This window comes from Schistocerca gregaria, chromosome 1 (assembly GCF_023897955.1).
Source record: "Schistocerca gregaria isolate iqSchGreg1 chromosome 1, iqSchGreg1.2, whole genome shotgun sequence".
NCBI classification, from domain to species: domain Eukaryota; kingdom Metazoa; phylum Arthropoda; class Insecta; order Orthoptera; family Acrididae; genus Schistocerca; species Schistocerca gregaria.
In genome coordinates, this window is record NC_064920.1 from 967,033,308 (window position 1) to 967,047,436 (window position 14,129).

The following is a 14,129-nucleotide window of genomic DNA, read 5'->3' on the forward strand; positions in this document are numbered from 1 at the left end:
TGGTGAAGCCTAATGTAAACAGTGTCAAAACAATAGCTTAAATTAATGCAAATTATTAATTTGCTGCAAAAGAAAATCTTCAGTGTATTCACATCCAGGTAACTAGAGAAGACCAAATCAAAGTAGCATACTGATATTATACATATGCCTTCTTCAGAAGAGTGGGGATGAGACTGATAAAAGGATATAGAATCCTGAAGGGTTGTGGTATTACAGGTTATTCTTCACGAAAATTTCTGGATTTACGTCGTCTTTCTCCTAATCACCTAAGCAAAGTGATTTGTCATTGACGCTCTGCAACAAGAGAATTTCTTCAGTCTCTTCAACAAGGTGGATTTCCAGCCTCGCATAGTAACTAATGTTCAAGAACACAAATTACACTCATTGGAATATTTTGATAAGATTAAGCAAGAAGATTGTGGGGATGATATTACAGTAAGAGAAGCATTTGCTTTAAGAAATTTTCCTCCTAATTCAGACTTTTTGTTCCTTCTAATTTTTTTTCTACACAATTATGAAACCTGTTGATATTTTTTATAACACAGTTTGGATGCAGAATGCAGATACCATGACTAGAGGCAATGCATTACATCATTTTGAGTCAGCTGTTTCTGAAATAAGATAGAACACTGACAGGTACTGAATTCCTGAAGATAAATATTTTTCTCCTTCAAGAAAACATTCCAAGTATATTACTGAATTTAATCTGACAGCAGATGCCAAAGAAGTGTATGACACTGTGATCAACGAACTCAAAGGAAGATTCAAAAACTCTCATGTCTTTAGTAGCTTCGAAATTACTGATCCAAAAAAGTTTGCGTCTTTCAGTGATCATTTCCCATCCACTTTAGTCAATACTGTATCATTAAGTTACACTCTCTTTATTTTCCATGATTAAGTGAAAAATAACTGTCAGTCATTTGCCACAATGATATGTTTAAAGGCATTACTTCAGTTTGTGAGCTGGTCACATTTCTGGTGAAACTTTGCTTTGAAGAACTATTCACTGAAGTGCACAAAACATTGCAAATTGTACTAACTACACCTCTTTAAACAATATAAGCAGAGTACAGTTTCAGCACTTTAAAAAGAATTAAAAACTTCCCCCGGAATCATATGGGTCAGGAAAGTATGAACACTCTGGCTGTTCCATTCATATGGAGGAAATCGGTGTAATTTAAAACTTTAACAACAGAGTAATTGATTTGTTTCCCAGTCAGAAGAACTGGCCTGCACAGCTACTGTGTAAGTAACCTGCCAGGATAGTAACCTCCATTAGTTAACACGCTAGTTTGGTAAGACACTCATGAAACCACTTCTAGCTGAGGTTTTCCCAAGAGCTTTTGCCCTTGGCCATATGGCAAAAGCCAGGAGGGGCTCTATATTTGCTCTGATGCATTCCCAGTTGAGAAGTTACATGCTTCCTCCCACAGTTGTATCATTTTGCTTTTAACACCACACTTAGACTACAGAAACACTACTAGAATAAGAGTGGACATCAGCAAAATGTGAGCTGGCGAACTTCAGATTGCACCCAAATAGCTTATTCAATAAAATGTTTCACCACAGCATTGTCCCACACACTTAAAAAAAAGACATGGAAAAACCAGTGAAGGTGGTGGTCTTTAGAAAGTGTTTAATCAGTATGACACACATGAAGGTTATATAATGAACACTTCAGATCAATTTGGTTATAAAGTTTACTAACTTTTTATCTGGTCCCCACCAACAATACAGGAGAGTGTGTGGCAGGTATGATACACAAGTTGGGATGGAAGACATTAAAACAGACGTTTTTTGTCGCGGCAAGATCTATTTACGAAATTTCAGTCACCAACTTTCTCTTCCAAATGTGAAAATATTTTGTTGAGCCCAAACTACATAGGTTGGAATGAGCATCAAAATAAAATAAGAGAAATCAGAGCTTGAACAGAAAGGTTTAGGTGTTCGTTTTTCCCGCGCGCTGTTCGGGAGTGGAATGGTAGGGAGATAGTGTGATTGTGGTTCGATGAACCCTCTGCCAAGCACTTAAATGTGAATTGCAGAGTAATCATGTAGATGTAGATGAACAAAAGTGAGCACCAGCTGCCACTGGTTGCAGCATAGATTGTATATAACATAGCTGCTTTCACACATGGCACTTCATTTTAAAGGACAGGAAATGACGGTAATATGATAGTGGCAGAAGGTGGTTGGTGTGTACATGGGACAGATCTTGCACCTGGGTCATACACAATGGAACAACACATGGGGAGCAGGATTGGGATAGGGATGGACAGGGATATTCTCTAGCTTAGGATATTCTCTAGATTAGGTGAACAGCAGAACACTGGTTTTGGTGCCATTGGTAGAATATTCCTCATCTCTGAACAAGGCGAGAGGTAGTGAGAGTCCTGGTGAAGGATGTGGTTGAGCTGTTCAAGGCCAGGATGATCAGAGGAGTGTTGGTCAGAGTGCTGGTTTGACAGGTATGCTGGTGTAAGATGAGGAGATAGATGGGTGATCTGTTTATAGATGTCAACAAAGCTGTGATAAGGTTATGGGTATATTTTGACAATGCCTGCTTTCTACTGCTGGTGCGGCGTTCTTGGTGGGGGAAGGGGGGCCTCTGAGGCAGAGATTTTTTGACATTTAATGGGTGACAGCTTTTGAAGTGGAGATAATGTTGGTGGCTTCTGCTCTTGATATAATAATAGTGGAACTATCTGAGAGGTGGAGATCGATATCAACGGTCCATTCAGCTGAAGGACCGAGTGAAGCAATGTTGAGGTTATAGGAGAAAAAGTGTAGATTTTGCAATGAGTCCAGTTTATAAAAATGTCATCAGTGAATAAGGAGGAGACATGGGGTTTTAGGTGTTGACCAAATAGGGAAGATTCCTCCTGATGGTCCATAAATAAGTTGGTGTAGGATGGTGCCATGAGAGTATCCATTGCAGTACCAATGATTTGTACAAAGATTTGGCCTCCAGGGAGTCTATAGATAGCAGGACAGAAACAGTGGAAAGGTTGTGAATAAAGTGAACAGTGTCTTGAATGTAGGATGGGAGCTTACAGACGATAGTGTGGGAGCACTGTAACTATCCACAATGGGACAACCAGTAGGGAGGCCATTGAAGTTGGAGATTCATCACTTCTAACATGACTTCACCTTCCTTTCCCAATCCTCTCCCTGGTGAGTCAAACACCACTCCTGTGAACACACAGTTATCTCTAACCTGGCAACCCATCCAGACATTATCATCCTTTCTATGGACAAAGTTTGCACCACTGCGATTCTGATTGTTTGGTTGAGGGTCTCCACCAACTTCCTGACTTCCATACATACAAACCTTACAAACATCAGAGAAGTCCAACATTGCCTCCAGGAGCACCTCAAGATCTTAGGTTAATCACAAAATCTGACACCTGAAACCATGTCCCTCCACACACCAGCAAACCCTGCACACCTACTATTTACCTACTCCCCAATCTCCACACACGCAACCCCCACAGGTCTTCCTACTGGCTGTCCTTCCTTTGAAACTCTCAAACACATCTTTCACCATTGAATCAACTACTCTCATTGTGCCCTGAGATGAGGGATATCTTACACATTTTACCCAAAGTAGGGTTCTGCTGCCCATCCAACCTACAGAATACCCTTGTCCACCCATATTTCAATATGAATATGTTTACTTTGTACTAGAAAAAGATGCAGTACTCAAAAGCTACTAAAAACTGATTTCAGTTCTCTCTATATAACAGACACCAGTCTGCTATATTGAGTAGTTGCCTTTCCCTTGTTTTACATACTGTTCCACCCTTGAATTTCCATTATTGCTAAACTGATTGTTGGGTGGTACTCTCAACTCTCTCTGCTTTCTTTGATATTGTAATTATTACATTTTCTTGAAATCTGAGAATATTTCACTTGTCTCATTTTTGCATACCAGCAGAAGCCAATTTGTCGTGGTTGGTTCTACCAAAGATCTTAATAATTCTGAGAGATCATCTATAGCAGGTATTGTTTTGACCTAGGCCTTTAGGTGTTTTGTCAAATTTTTCGTTCACTATCATGTTTCTCTTCTCATCTTCATTCCCCACTCCTTCCACCTGTCCCTTCTTTACTGAGTACTAGCTGACCATCCAAACTCTTAATGTTCAAACAGCTGCTCTTTTTTCCTCAAAAGATTTCTTAATGTTCTTATATGCAACATCTACCTTTCTTATAGTCATGTACCCATCTACTGTTTTGCATTTCTCCTCTAGCCATTCTTACTTTGTCATTTTGCACCTTTTGTCTGTTTTAGTTTTTAAGAGGTCTGTTTTTCCTTTTTCTTGCATTGTTTTATATTTTGTTTCACCAGTTACATTTAATATGTTGGGTGTCATCCAGTGACAGACTGATGTGTAGCGTAGCCGGAGGTCCGCATTAGATACAAAGGTGATAGTTCCGTTGAGAGTTAGAGCCAATGGATGTGAAGAAGTAGAGGTTGTGGTAATGCATTGATCTGTAGTGTAGCCTCATGTCTTACTTTTGGACCATATTTAACTCACTTTTTGGTAGAAATAAAATTGCAGTGTAAATTATGTATGAGTGTTTTGGTGCATATTATATATAAATATAGTACATAATCTACAAAAAATGAAACAGAGGGCCACTACACAATTTTTACCAGAATTCCTGTTGAGCATTATGTTTTTACCTAGTTGTTGCTCTGCTCCTTCCATTATTTCATCTTTCAAAGCTATCCATTCATCTTCTGTTGTCTTATTGTCCCGTGGAATATCGCATTGTCGTAGGCACCTCCAGTGTCGGGTGCCTCAGTGACGTAGAGGACTTTGGTGGTAGTGTAGCTACTGGCTGGGTTACACAATCTGGAAAATCCTCAGTGAAAGGGGCTGACAATGAGTAAAACACACACACACACACACACACACACACACACACACACAAAACTCAGTCTCAAGATTTGCTATGGTGTGATAGGGTGAATTGCTATTCAGGTAAAATATTCTGTAGTGGGCAACATCTGAGGCACTTGTCACTCCCAGTTGTATAAAGCTTGCTCAGACATGCAGGACTCTGAGTGGGTTGATATTTGTTTCTCTACTGGCTTGGGGGATGCTTGTGGAGTGACTGAAGTTCAAATCTACGCCATACAGGATGGACATATGGTGGTGTCTTATTTCCAGTTTAATTGGTCTGTTTTATGATCTGTGAAAAGGATTATAGGATTCAAAACTTGTTTGTGAAATAAAGTGCCGAGATCTTTGCTTACAAAAATCGGATAAAGGTTGTAACACTTTCTCCATTGTCCGCTATTAAAGGATGGTAGTTGCTTGGGATCATGGGTGAAAAACATATAATTATCCTCTGCCCATTGCTGAAGTAGATTGCCATGTTCTTTAGCTTCACTATAGCCTCACTGTGCACTGTGCAATTAAGGTCCCCTAAAATGACCCTGTGCTTACTATTTTCTGTGTTTGTAACACAGGAGGAATATTAGTGCTAAAAGGATTGTGTGGGGGTTTGTGTACAGAGATTATTTCGGTCTTATCTATTACCCCAACTATTGGTCATGAATGGTACGACTTACTGATAATTTCAGACCTTCTCTTATAAAAAAGGCACTTCCTCACTTCTCATGTAATCTCTCATTTACTGGCCACATATGTACTACATTAATTTATAGGGTCCCCTATGGGTCTCCTGTAGATAAAGGATGTTGCAACTCTTAGTTCTGCAGATTTCTATGATTGAATCTTGTATGGTGACTGGAACTGCTCGTACAGTGTTGAGCGAAATAATTATTGTGGGCTGTAAAAAGAGCTAATTTGCTTATACGGTATGTAGATCCAATGTAGCTCGTATGACGACATGATTGGCGGAATGATACCAGACTCAGATCAGACTCGATGGGAATCATGATTGGGAACACTTCTACTATGACCCCTTACGCTTTTCATAATTGGTGGAGACTTACTGCTTTTTGGGACTGGTCCTTGATGCCCAGCTGATGTGGCTTCCCATCTTTGCCAACTTAAGCAAAGGTGATGGCTGCACGTTAATACGTTTCAGTGCCTCAGTAACACTAGCTGGGGTGCAGACCTCACTATCGTTCTGCAGCTTTCCAAACCCTGATCCTGTCATGTCTTGATTGTGGGAGCCTGGTCTGTGGTTTTGCATCGCTCTCAGCATCAGTCACTGTAGCCGATACATCATTGTGCAATCCAACTTTGAACAGGAGAATTTTGAACTAGCCCTGCAAGCATCCTGCTTGTGGAGGGCCATACATGTTCGCAACTCCCCTTAGCGTCCAAACCACCGTCTCCTTTTTTCTTGTAGGGAGGTTCACCTCCCTCAACAGAGATCCAGAACAGGGGTCTCAATTTCAATTTGGTAACAGTGTCTGTGCTCTGAACTCCTACACTGACCTCAGATTTGTCTCAATTTATCCTTTGGACCGAAAGATTTGAGGACAGCGCCAGGTACAGGTGGCAAAACACCATGTGGTCAGTTGACGCCATGTCTCAAAGTACAATGGACGAAACGGTATTGCATAGCCACATGCAAGGTGCAGTGAACTACGCTCCTGGCTGCATGGATGCAGTGTCTTCACTGGTGAGTGGTAGCCTTCAAACAATCTCTTAGCCATGCTCATTCTCGCACTGACAATATGCTTCTAATCTGAAGTGACTCCCTGAGCAGCCTTCAGGCTATAGACCAATGCTACCCTCATCACCCATTAGTCATGACTATCAGGGATCTTCTGACCTCCATCAACTTGGATGGCCGGTCATCATTTCTGTGACCCCTGGAAGTGTTTGGATTCCAGGAAGTGAACATGCTGACAACTTGGCAAAGTTGGCTATCAGGATGGCGATTTTGGAAAGGAGAGTCCCAGAACTGAATCTTCAGTTGCCTTTACATCACCAGTTGTTGGATTTCTGAAACTCAGAATGGTTTGCCCTGGTCTCTCCAATCAAACCGAGGACAATAAAGGAGATGACGACCATATGTGACAGTCTTCCCTTTGCACTTCTCACAGTGAATCCACTATCCTTTGTTGGCCACGCATTGGCCACACTTGGCTGACCCACAGCCACATTCTCTGACTTGAGGACTCACCTTACTGCCGATGTAGTGCCCACCTGACAGTGGCCCAAATTTGGGTGCTTTGTGGGAATATCTTACACTTCCTGACCCACTACCTCTGGTGCTAGCATGTGACACCAGAGTGAAAGATCTGGTTTTATACAATATTCCAGTGCTGGTGTTATCCCAATAACAAAGCACTGTGGCAACTATAGCCATTATTAAATACATCAGATGAATTCGTAATTGTGAACAATGACTACTGTCAGCTGTAGAATGGAATGACAATGAAAATTTCTGGCTGACCAGGATGTGAACCCGGATTTCCCACTTATCGTTAACAGTCACCTTTCCATTTGGCTATCCATGCACGACTCGCGGTCAGATCCATAGTTGACAATGTATGGAAGCTTGGGTCTGACCATGAGTCATCCACGGATAGCCAAATGGTAAGGCAACCGCTTGCGATAAGTGTGAAATCCACGTTCGTGTTCTGGTCTGGCATGAATTTTCATTGTCGTCATTCCATTCTACAGCTGATGGTACTCATTGTTTGTAACTACGAATTCATGTGATTTGGTTTTATGTTTCACCCCTTAAGGTGGTTTCTACTCATCTCTGTGAGGTGGGGCACTTTGGCCTCATTGACTGCCTGAAGTGGTGGAGCAGTAACCCTTGCCTGCTCTGGCCCAATGGTCTGATGATGGCAGCACTTGCTCACAGTCTGGCTTGGCCCTTTCCCTACCCACCCCTTTACTCTCCTTGTTCTTTTATGGTTGCCATTTTTAATGTTTTACCTTTTCTAAACTTTTATCATCTTGCCTGTGTTGCTCGTTTCTTTGGGGTAATGTACAGTAAGGTTGTGTTGGTGGGAACAGAGGGTCCTCATACACTGCATACCATGCTCCAGGGACCTCCAACTAATTCTGGGCAGAGTGGCCCACACACCTTATGCCCTCTAACTTCCCTCGTACTTCTCTGTGATTTTATCTCTGTATTAATCTATCTTGCTTACAATCGGGTTTCTCAGGATTTGCTTTTTGTATCCCCCTGATGGTTATTCCTGGTTCGATACATATTAGATGAAGGGACAGATGACCTCGCAGTTTGGTCCCTGTAACTCCGACAACCAGCCAACCAACCAACGTGTCATAACTACTCACTTGATTAATGGATCTGACATTCCATTTGTTCTTTGTGACGACAATATTCTCTTGAGTAATTCCCAGCCAATAAACATTTGGAATATTTTGGCAGGATAATACCATTGTGATTGAACCATTCAAGAGAACTCCATTTTTTGGGGAAATATAACAGTTGTGGTTTCCACATTCTTTCTGCTGTACTGCAGTACTAACACAGGAGCATTTCCATCTACTGAAAAGGCTTCTGCTCCTCTTCAGGAACCATTTGTTATGTCACATTTCTGTAGGCAACAAAAACTTACACATGCATTTCTCACCATTGCACCTACTAGCTAGCTGTTGTCTGGAAAGAATCTACTGACTCAGTCATAAGAGTTAAAAACATATTTAACTTATGACCACATGCACCTTGCCCTGCTATCACCCACCAGCTACAGCAATGCCACTAAGTGGATCTGCTCGTATTCTGCATTTCTTCATTTGAAGACACAGGTCTTGATATGTTTGGTTGTCTGCATGAATAGTCAGTGTAATAATCATAAATGAGTTTTGTCCTAAACTATGTAAACAAATGTTTTCTAAAAAGAGATAATGCTCTCAAAGTGTGTGATACAAATCTGATTATTGCCTTTAACCCTTGTAATATGGGTGGGGGGCATACTTTATGCACATCTTTTGAAAATAGTGTAATCTAGTCAGTTACTTTACATTTTAAAATTCTGAAAAAATATTTATTGTTTAATGAACTCTTTTAGCTAATTCCTTATATGTTTCAATTTTTTCATTTAAAGTTAATCCAAATGTGTAAGTCTCAGTAGCAGATGTCACTTACCCTCTGATTACATATTCAGTATTTCCAGATTCAGTGCCTTACACACATATCAGTATCTCTTTTGTAAAGTATTTTGAGAGTAGAAATTAACAACATTGAACGAATTTTTCAATTTTTTTGTTGTTGTTGTTGTGGTCATAAAGGCAGTTGTACACATTATTGAAAGTGCATTGAAATTGCCAAGAATATGCTAAAACTTATTTTCAGATTCTGGACACTACTTTCACATCAGCACTTCTTTAAAATATACATTGATAATAGGATTCAACAACAATTAACAGTTAAAGTAATACTCTCCCCCTTCCTCCCCCCAGTAATGCATATTATGGAATCATGCCTTGGTATTGCTAGGGTGAATTCTATTATAAGTTATAATAATTTTTGAATACGTCGTGTTACTGGAAATGATACTGGGTTACTTTAGAAATTCCCTTTAACTACTGAATAATATTAAAAGGCAAATAATGCAATATATTCAGAAAGTATTATGATTTAGAGTATGAACTTGCTGAGGTTCCCATTACTGCGGAAAATTCAATATTATAAAGGTATTTTTATTTCAACCTTTCTTTTTAGCCAATGATGTAAATATTACAAGAAATAGAAAATTTATTTGCCCTCAGAGATTTAAAGCTACTCTTGGCCTAAAATAAATCCCATGCAAACCCAATAGGCTTCTTACTGGCTGTTTCCACAAAAAGATAAGAATTGATTACAGGAACAGTTTTACTGCATCATCGACCTTTTAGACTTGAGACTAAGAATACAAATAATGCATAACTGTTGAGATAAGAACCTTACTGTCAAATGTATTTTTAGGATAATGTAAATAATAGCTAACATTTCATATGAAAACTGAGAAGTTGTGCTTTTGGAAATGCAACAAGCTTACTACATTGGTAGTAATTGTCTCCAGATACATTATGTAATATAGAAATCTCAAGCATTTTGATGCATATTTTGAACATTATATACTGCTCACAAATTATCAAAAACACTATGGAAGCTATATTGTAACTGTTATCAGTTGTGTTATTAACATTCCCGTAAAACTCATTCATAGATACATGTCTTTCTAACAGAAATCGTGTATTTTTGGTTGAATAAATGGAAACGGATTAACAGTACACTTCTGTTTTTCAGTCGGTAGAACCACTATATGAAACTATCAATGCACTAGCAGGACATGAAACTGAAATTATTATTTGTCAAGAGTTAAGAAGTTCTGAGCTTCAGATTCAGCTATGGAAGAAATTTATGCAGTTACTAGAAGAAAAGTTTCAGATGGTGCATATCAAAGAGTCAGAACAGCATCCAGAGTTTCACAGTTTCGATATATGTATTCTCAGAGGAAAGAGAAAATCTGTCTCACAATAGGTACTGAGAAAGTATTTGAAATAGAAATACCTCTGTCCTTCAATTTAAATGTCTCACAATGTAATTTGGATTGTAGGAATATAAGAAGTCTTAATACAGTGTCATTGTATCAGGTGACTTGTTTAATGTATTTGTGGTGTTCTCTTTCAATAAAAAGCTCACTCTGTAGTTTTGAAGAAAAAATAATTCCTCATACCACAACTGGTGGCATTAATTAATATTTGGTGACATTGTCTTTGAGTTCATTGTGCTATGCACTTATAGTCATTGTTGTCATTAACTCAGTCAAAATGTTGTGTAATACTGTAGGGTTGGGGGATAATAAGCATATGCTATTAGGAAAGTATGTAGTCTGTCAGATCATATTTTAAATCAGTATTAATCAAGGATTATTGCTAAATTGCAATACAAGTGGACATTTGTTATAGCTGCTTATTTCAGATGATGATACAGTGTAGCTTAATGGCAGTAAATACTACCATAACCATGCTTTTCTTGAGGATTTTTGGAAAGAGTACACTAACATGAATGAATGAAGGACACACTGGAATAAAGAAATCGACTATCCATCCCTGATATTAAGACCACTATGTCACAGCCTACAAAACCATATAACCTTACAGTTGTTCATTTTAAAGATTATTACCTATGTTTGAAGTAGTAAAATTATCCTCATTTGTACTCGATTATGTGACTGATGTTGGAATTGCATACCATTTTCAGATGTTGACTGTTGCATCAGGAAACATCCATATTCCTTACTATCTCATTTATGTTTAAGGATTGTGTGTGTGTGTGTGTGTGTGTGTGTGTGTGTGTGTGTGTGTGTGTGTGTGTGTGTGTCTTTCCAACAGGAGATGAAGGTCTTGTTGGTCAAAAGCTCACTTTCTGACAGTCCTTTTGTTGTGTGTATCTGTCTCAGCATCTTTGCTCTATGGTGAGTAGCAACTATCCTTTTCATATTATTGTTAAATGTGCTTTAAGCTTTTTATTTATTTTGGGTGAAACAGTATTACAGCTAGGCCTTATTCAATGTTCACAGTGCTTGGTGAATTTAGTTAGTGTACAAGCTCATATAATTATGACTTACAGCATTTACATAACATAGAAGGTGTTACATCCGGCAGAAGTAAAGATTGTTGTCAGTGCCAAAATAAAGGAATTTTATACCGTGTATATGCAAATGGCATTAAAGGTGGTGTCATATCTGCATGGTATTTGACACATCAAGCAGCATCTAAAGACAGAACAATGCTTGATACCATGTATGCATGACTTGAGGTTGACACTTGCAGGAGATCTGTGACACTGTAAGGTTGGAACAATTCTCTCGTAAAATGCAGAGCAGCTCCAAAAGACCAATTGTGTGTTTCAGAAATATTATTGGCAGCATAACTACAGGATTCCCATATTGAGAAAGAGGCTTCAGAGATAATTTACAGTGTGAAGTAGTTTAATATATATTTTTATGACAGCTAGTTTCACCTATTAACCCTTTGACTGCTGTTAGCAAGTTAACGCATCATGCTACACTGCTGCCCAGGTGCTGTGCATCCATTTGAGTGTGGTCTCTGGTTTTTCCTTAAGCTGGTGTGTATTTGCCACATTCTGCCGGCACTCTGACAGGATTAAGTGCACTGAGTCTAGAGTGCCTGCATCCTCTAGATGAGTGCTGAATTTGTATACCGTTCTTCCAGAGTGTTTAAGTTCCAGCTGCATAGTTAGTGTGCATCTATTGCAGATTTTGATCTTGCTTGGTGCATTTTGTCAGTATTAATTTGAGTTCTGTTCTACAATAGAATGTCACATCACCAACATTTCACAGATAGGGAGATCCTGGAGATACTCTCCAGGAGTGACAGGGAGTATAAATTCTCCAATGGACAAAACAGTGATGAGTCTTCAGTGGGATCTAGAAGTAAGTCTTTAGCCGGTACAGCACATTAGTTTGGTGTTTCTATGAGATGTGCAGTCAGCAGATATTCAGAATCCGAAGAATTAGAAAATAGTAACAAACCACTTTTGAAAAGTGCATGCCTTAGTGCCACTTTAGATTGGAAACAGATTTCTATCCATTACAGCCTGTATTTAATGAGTCCTCTTCCAGCACAAATGTCAGCTGCTTACTGGCTCAAGCATTCTGTCAGTTTTCACAATATTCTCATCAAAAGATCTGTTTCATTTTATAGCAAATGAAACAAATCAATTTTATGTAATGCACAAAGGCATATAATCAGGAATCTGTGCTTTGACAATTGTCAAAGTGGAAAGATACTTGATTTGAGAAACTTTGTTTGCTTGAGTTAAAAAACTGAAGTGATGACTGGTCTGGAGATATAGCTTAAAACACTCCAGTTCCCAGAAAAATTATATCGCAGACCATTTTAATTAACTTTTGAGAATGCTGCACTTCAGTGGTAAGTCTGTGAGTATTGGAGGCAACAATTTGTTTAAAATTATAAATATTTAGATAAAGTTCATACATTCATAAGATTTTTTGCAGTGCGTGTAGTCAACATCAGAAGCTTTGCAATGACAAAAGTCCCTTATTGTTGAAAGATTAGTTATCCTGTAAACAATTTATTACGTCCAAGTGTGGTAGATTCGGAACAGACATTCATGCTCTGCGACTGTCAGACAAGGTACATCTTATATTTCACTGCATATACAGGCACAAAAATTAGGTCCCACAATTTAGGAAAAAGTGACAATGTAGTGGCGCTGCTTAAGAGATTATATTTGGAATGGGAACATACTATGTATGTTGACAACTGGTATTCAATCCTAGATTGTGTCTCAGATGTCACAACCGTGGAACATCTCCACTGTTCATAAGAATAGGCACAACATGCCAAAACTGTATAATAAATTAAAATGAGGAGAAACTGACTTTAGTCAATTCATGAGAAAATTGCTATCAAATGGTGCAATAAAAGTTGTGTGGGTGGTATTTGCATGTAACACACCATGAATGGTTGAAACAGTGAATACTGACAGAATTACTGACAAAAAAATAGACTCCAGTGTTCTCAAGTACAGGTACAATTGACTGTTCTGACTTCCTACTGTGCTCAGTAGTATCAGTGCATAAGACTGTGAAATGGAACAAGAAATATTTTTCTCACATTCTAGGTTTGTGCATTTAAATGCTCATGCTGCTCACAGATCAGTTGCAGGGTAAAAAAATGACACTTGCAGAGTTCCAATTCTCTCTCATTAGTTAAGTTGTTGAAAAATGTGCAACAGAATGAGAACAAGATGGTAGGGGAAGGCACCCTGATGACGAGAATCCTCTACAATTTACAAAAAAGGGTTTACGGATGTTATCGTGAGCAAATGTTCAAAGAATGCACATGAATGGTTATTGTGAAACAGTGCACTGAGGAACCAGATACCAAAGCAAAATTTACAGTGTACCATTCTGTGTATGTGCCCTGTTTCAAAACTTATCACACAGAGGAGGATTACTAATCTTTGGGAATAAAACTAGTAGTTGAAACTAACACTTCTGAATAAATTACTCAAAAAAATACAGAAAAAAAACGTATAAAATTTGGTTTTTAATGTAGCAAAACTGGTGTAGCTTCGGAGAAAACTTAACTGAACATAAGCAGTTCTGGCTTGTCAGGATCAGTGAGTCATCCTGTGGGCGTAATAGGGTCCTCGGATGGTTTGGGAGGCAGGTGAGATGTGGG

General features: G+C 38.9%; 1 protein-coding gene across 1 annotated transcript in view; it reads left to right on the forward strand.

Moving 5' to 3' along the window:
- LOC126276449 (protein N-lysine methyltransferase METTL21D-like) overlaps positions 1–10,602 on the forward strand; it is a 30,062-nt gene extending 19,460 nt beyond the window's left edge. Inside the window, exon 3 of the mRNA XM_049977277.1 lies at positions 10,201–10,602. Coding sequence (XP_049833234.1) covers positions 10,201–10,434 — 234 coding nt within the window. The 3' untranslated portion in view covers positions 10,435–10,602. The remainder of the gene's footprint in view (positions 1–10,200) is intronic.
- The last annotated feature ends 3,527 nt before the right edge of the window (positions 10,603–14,129 follow it).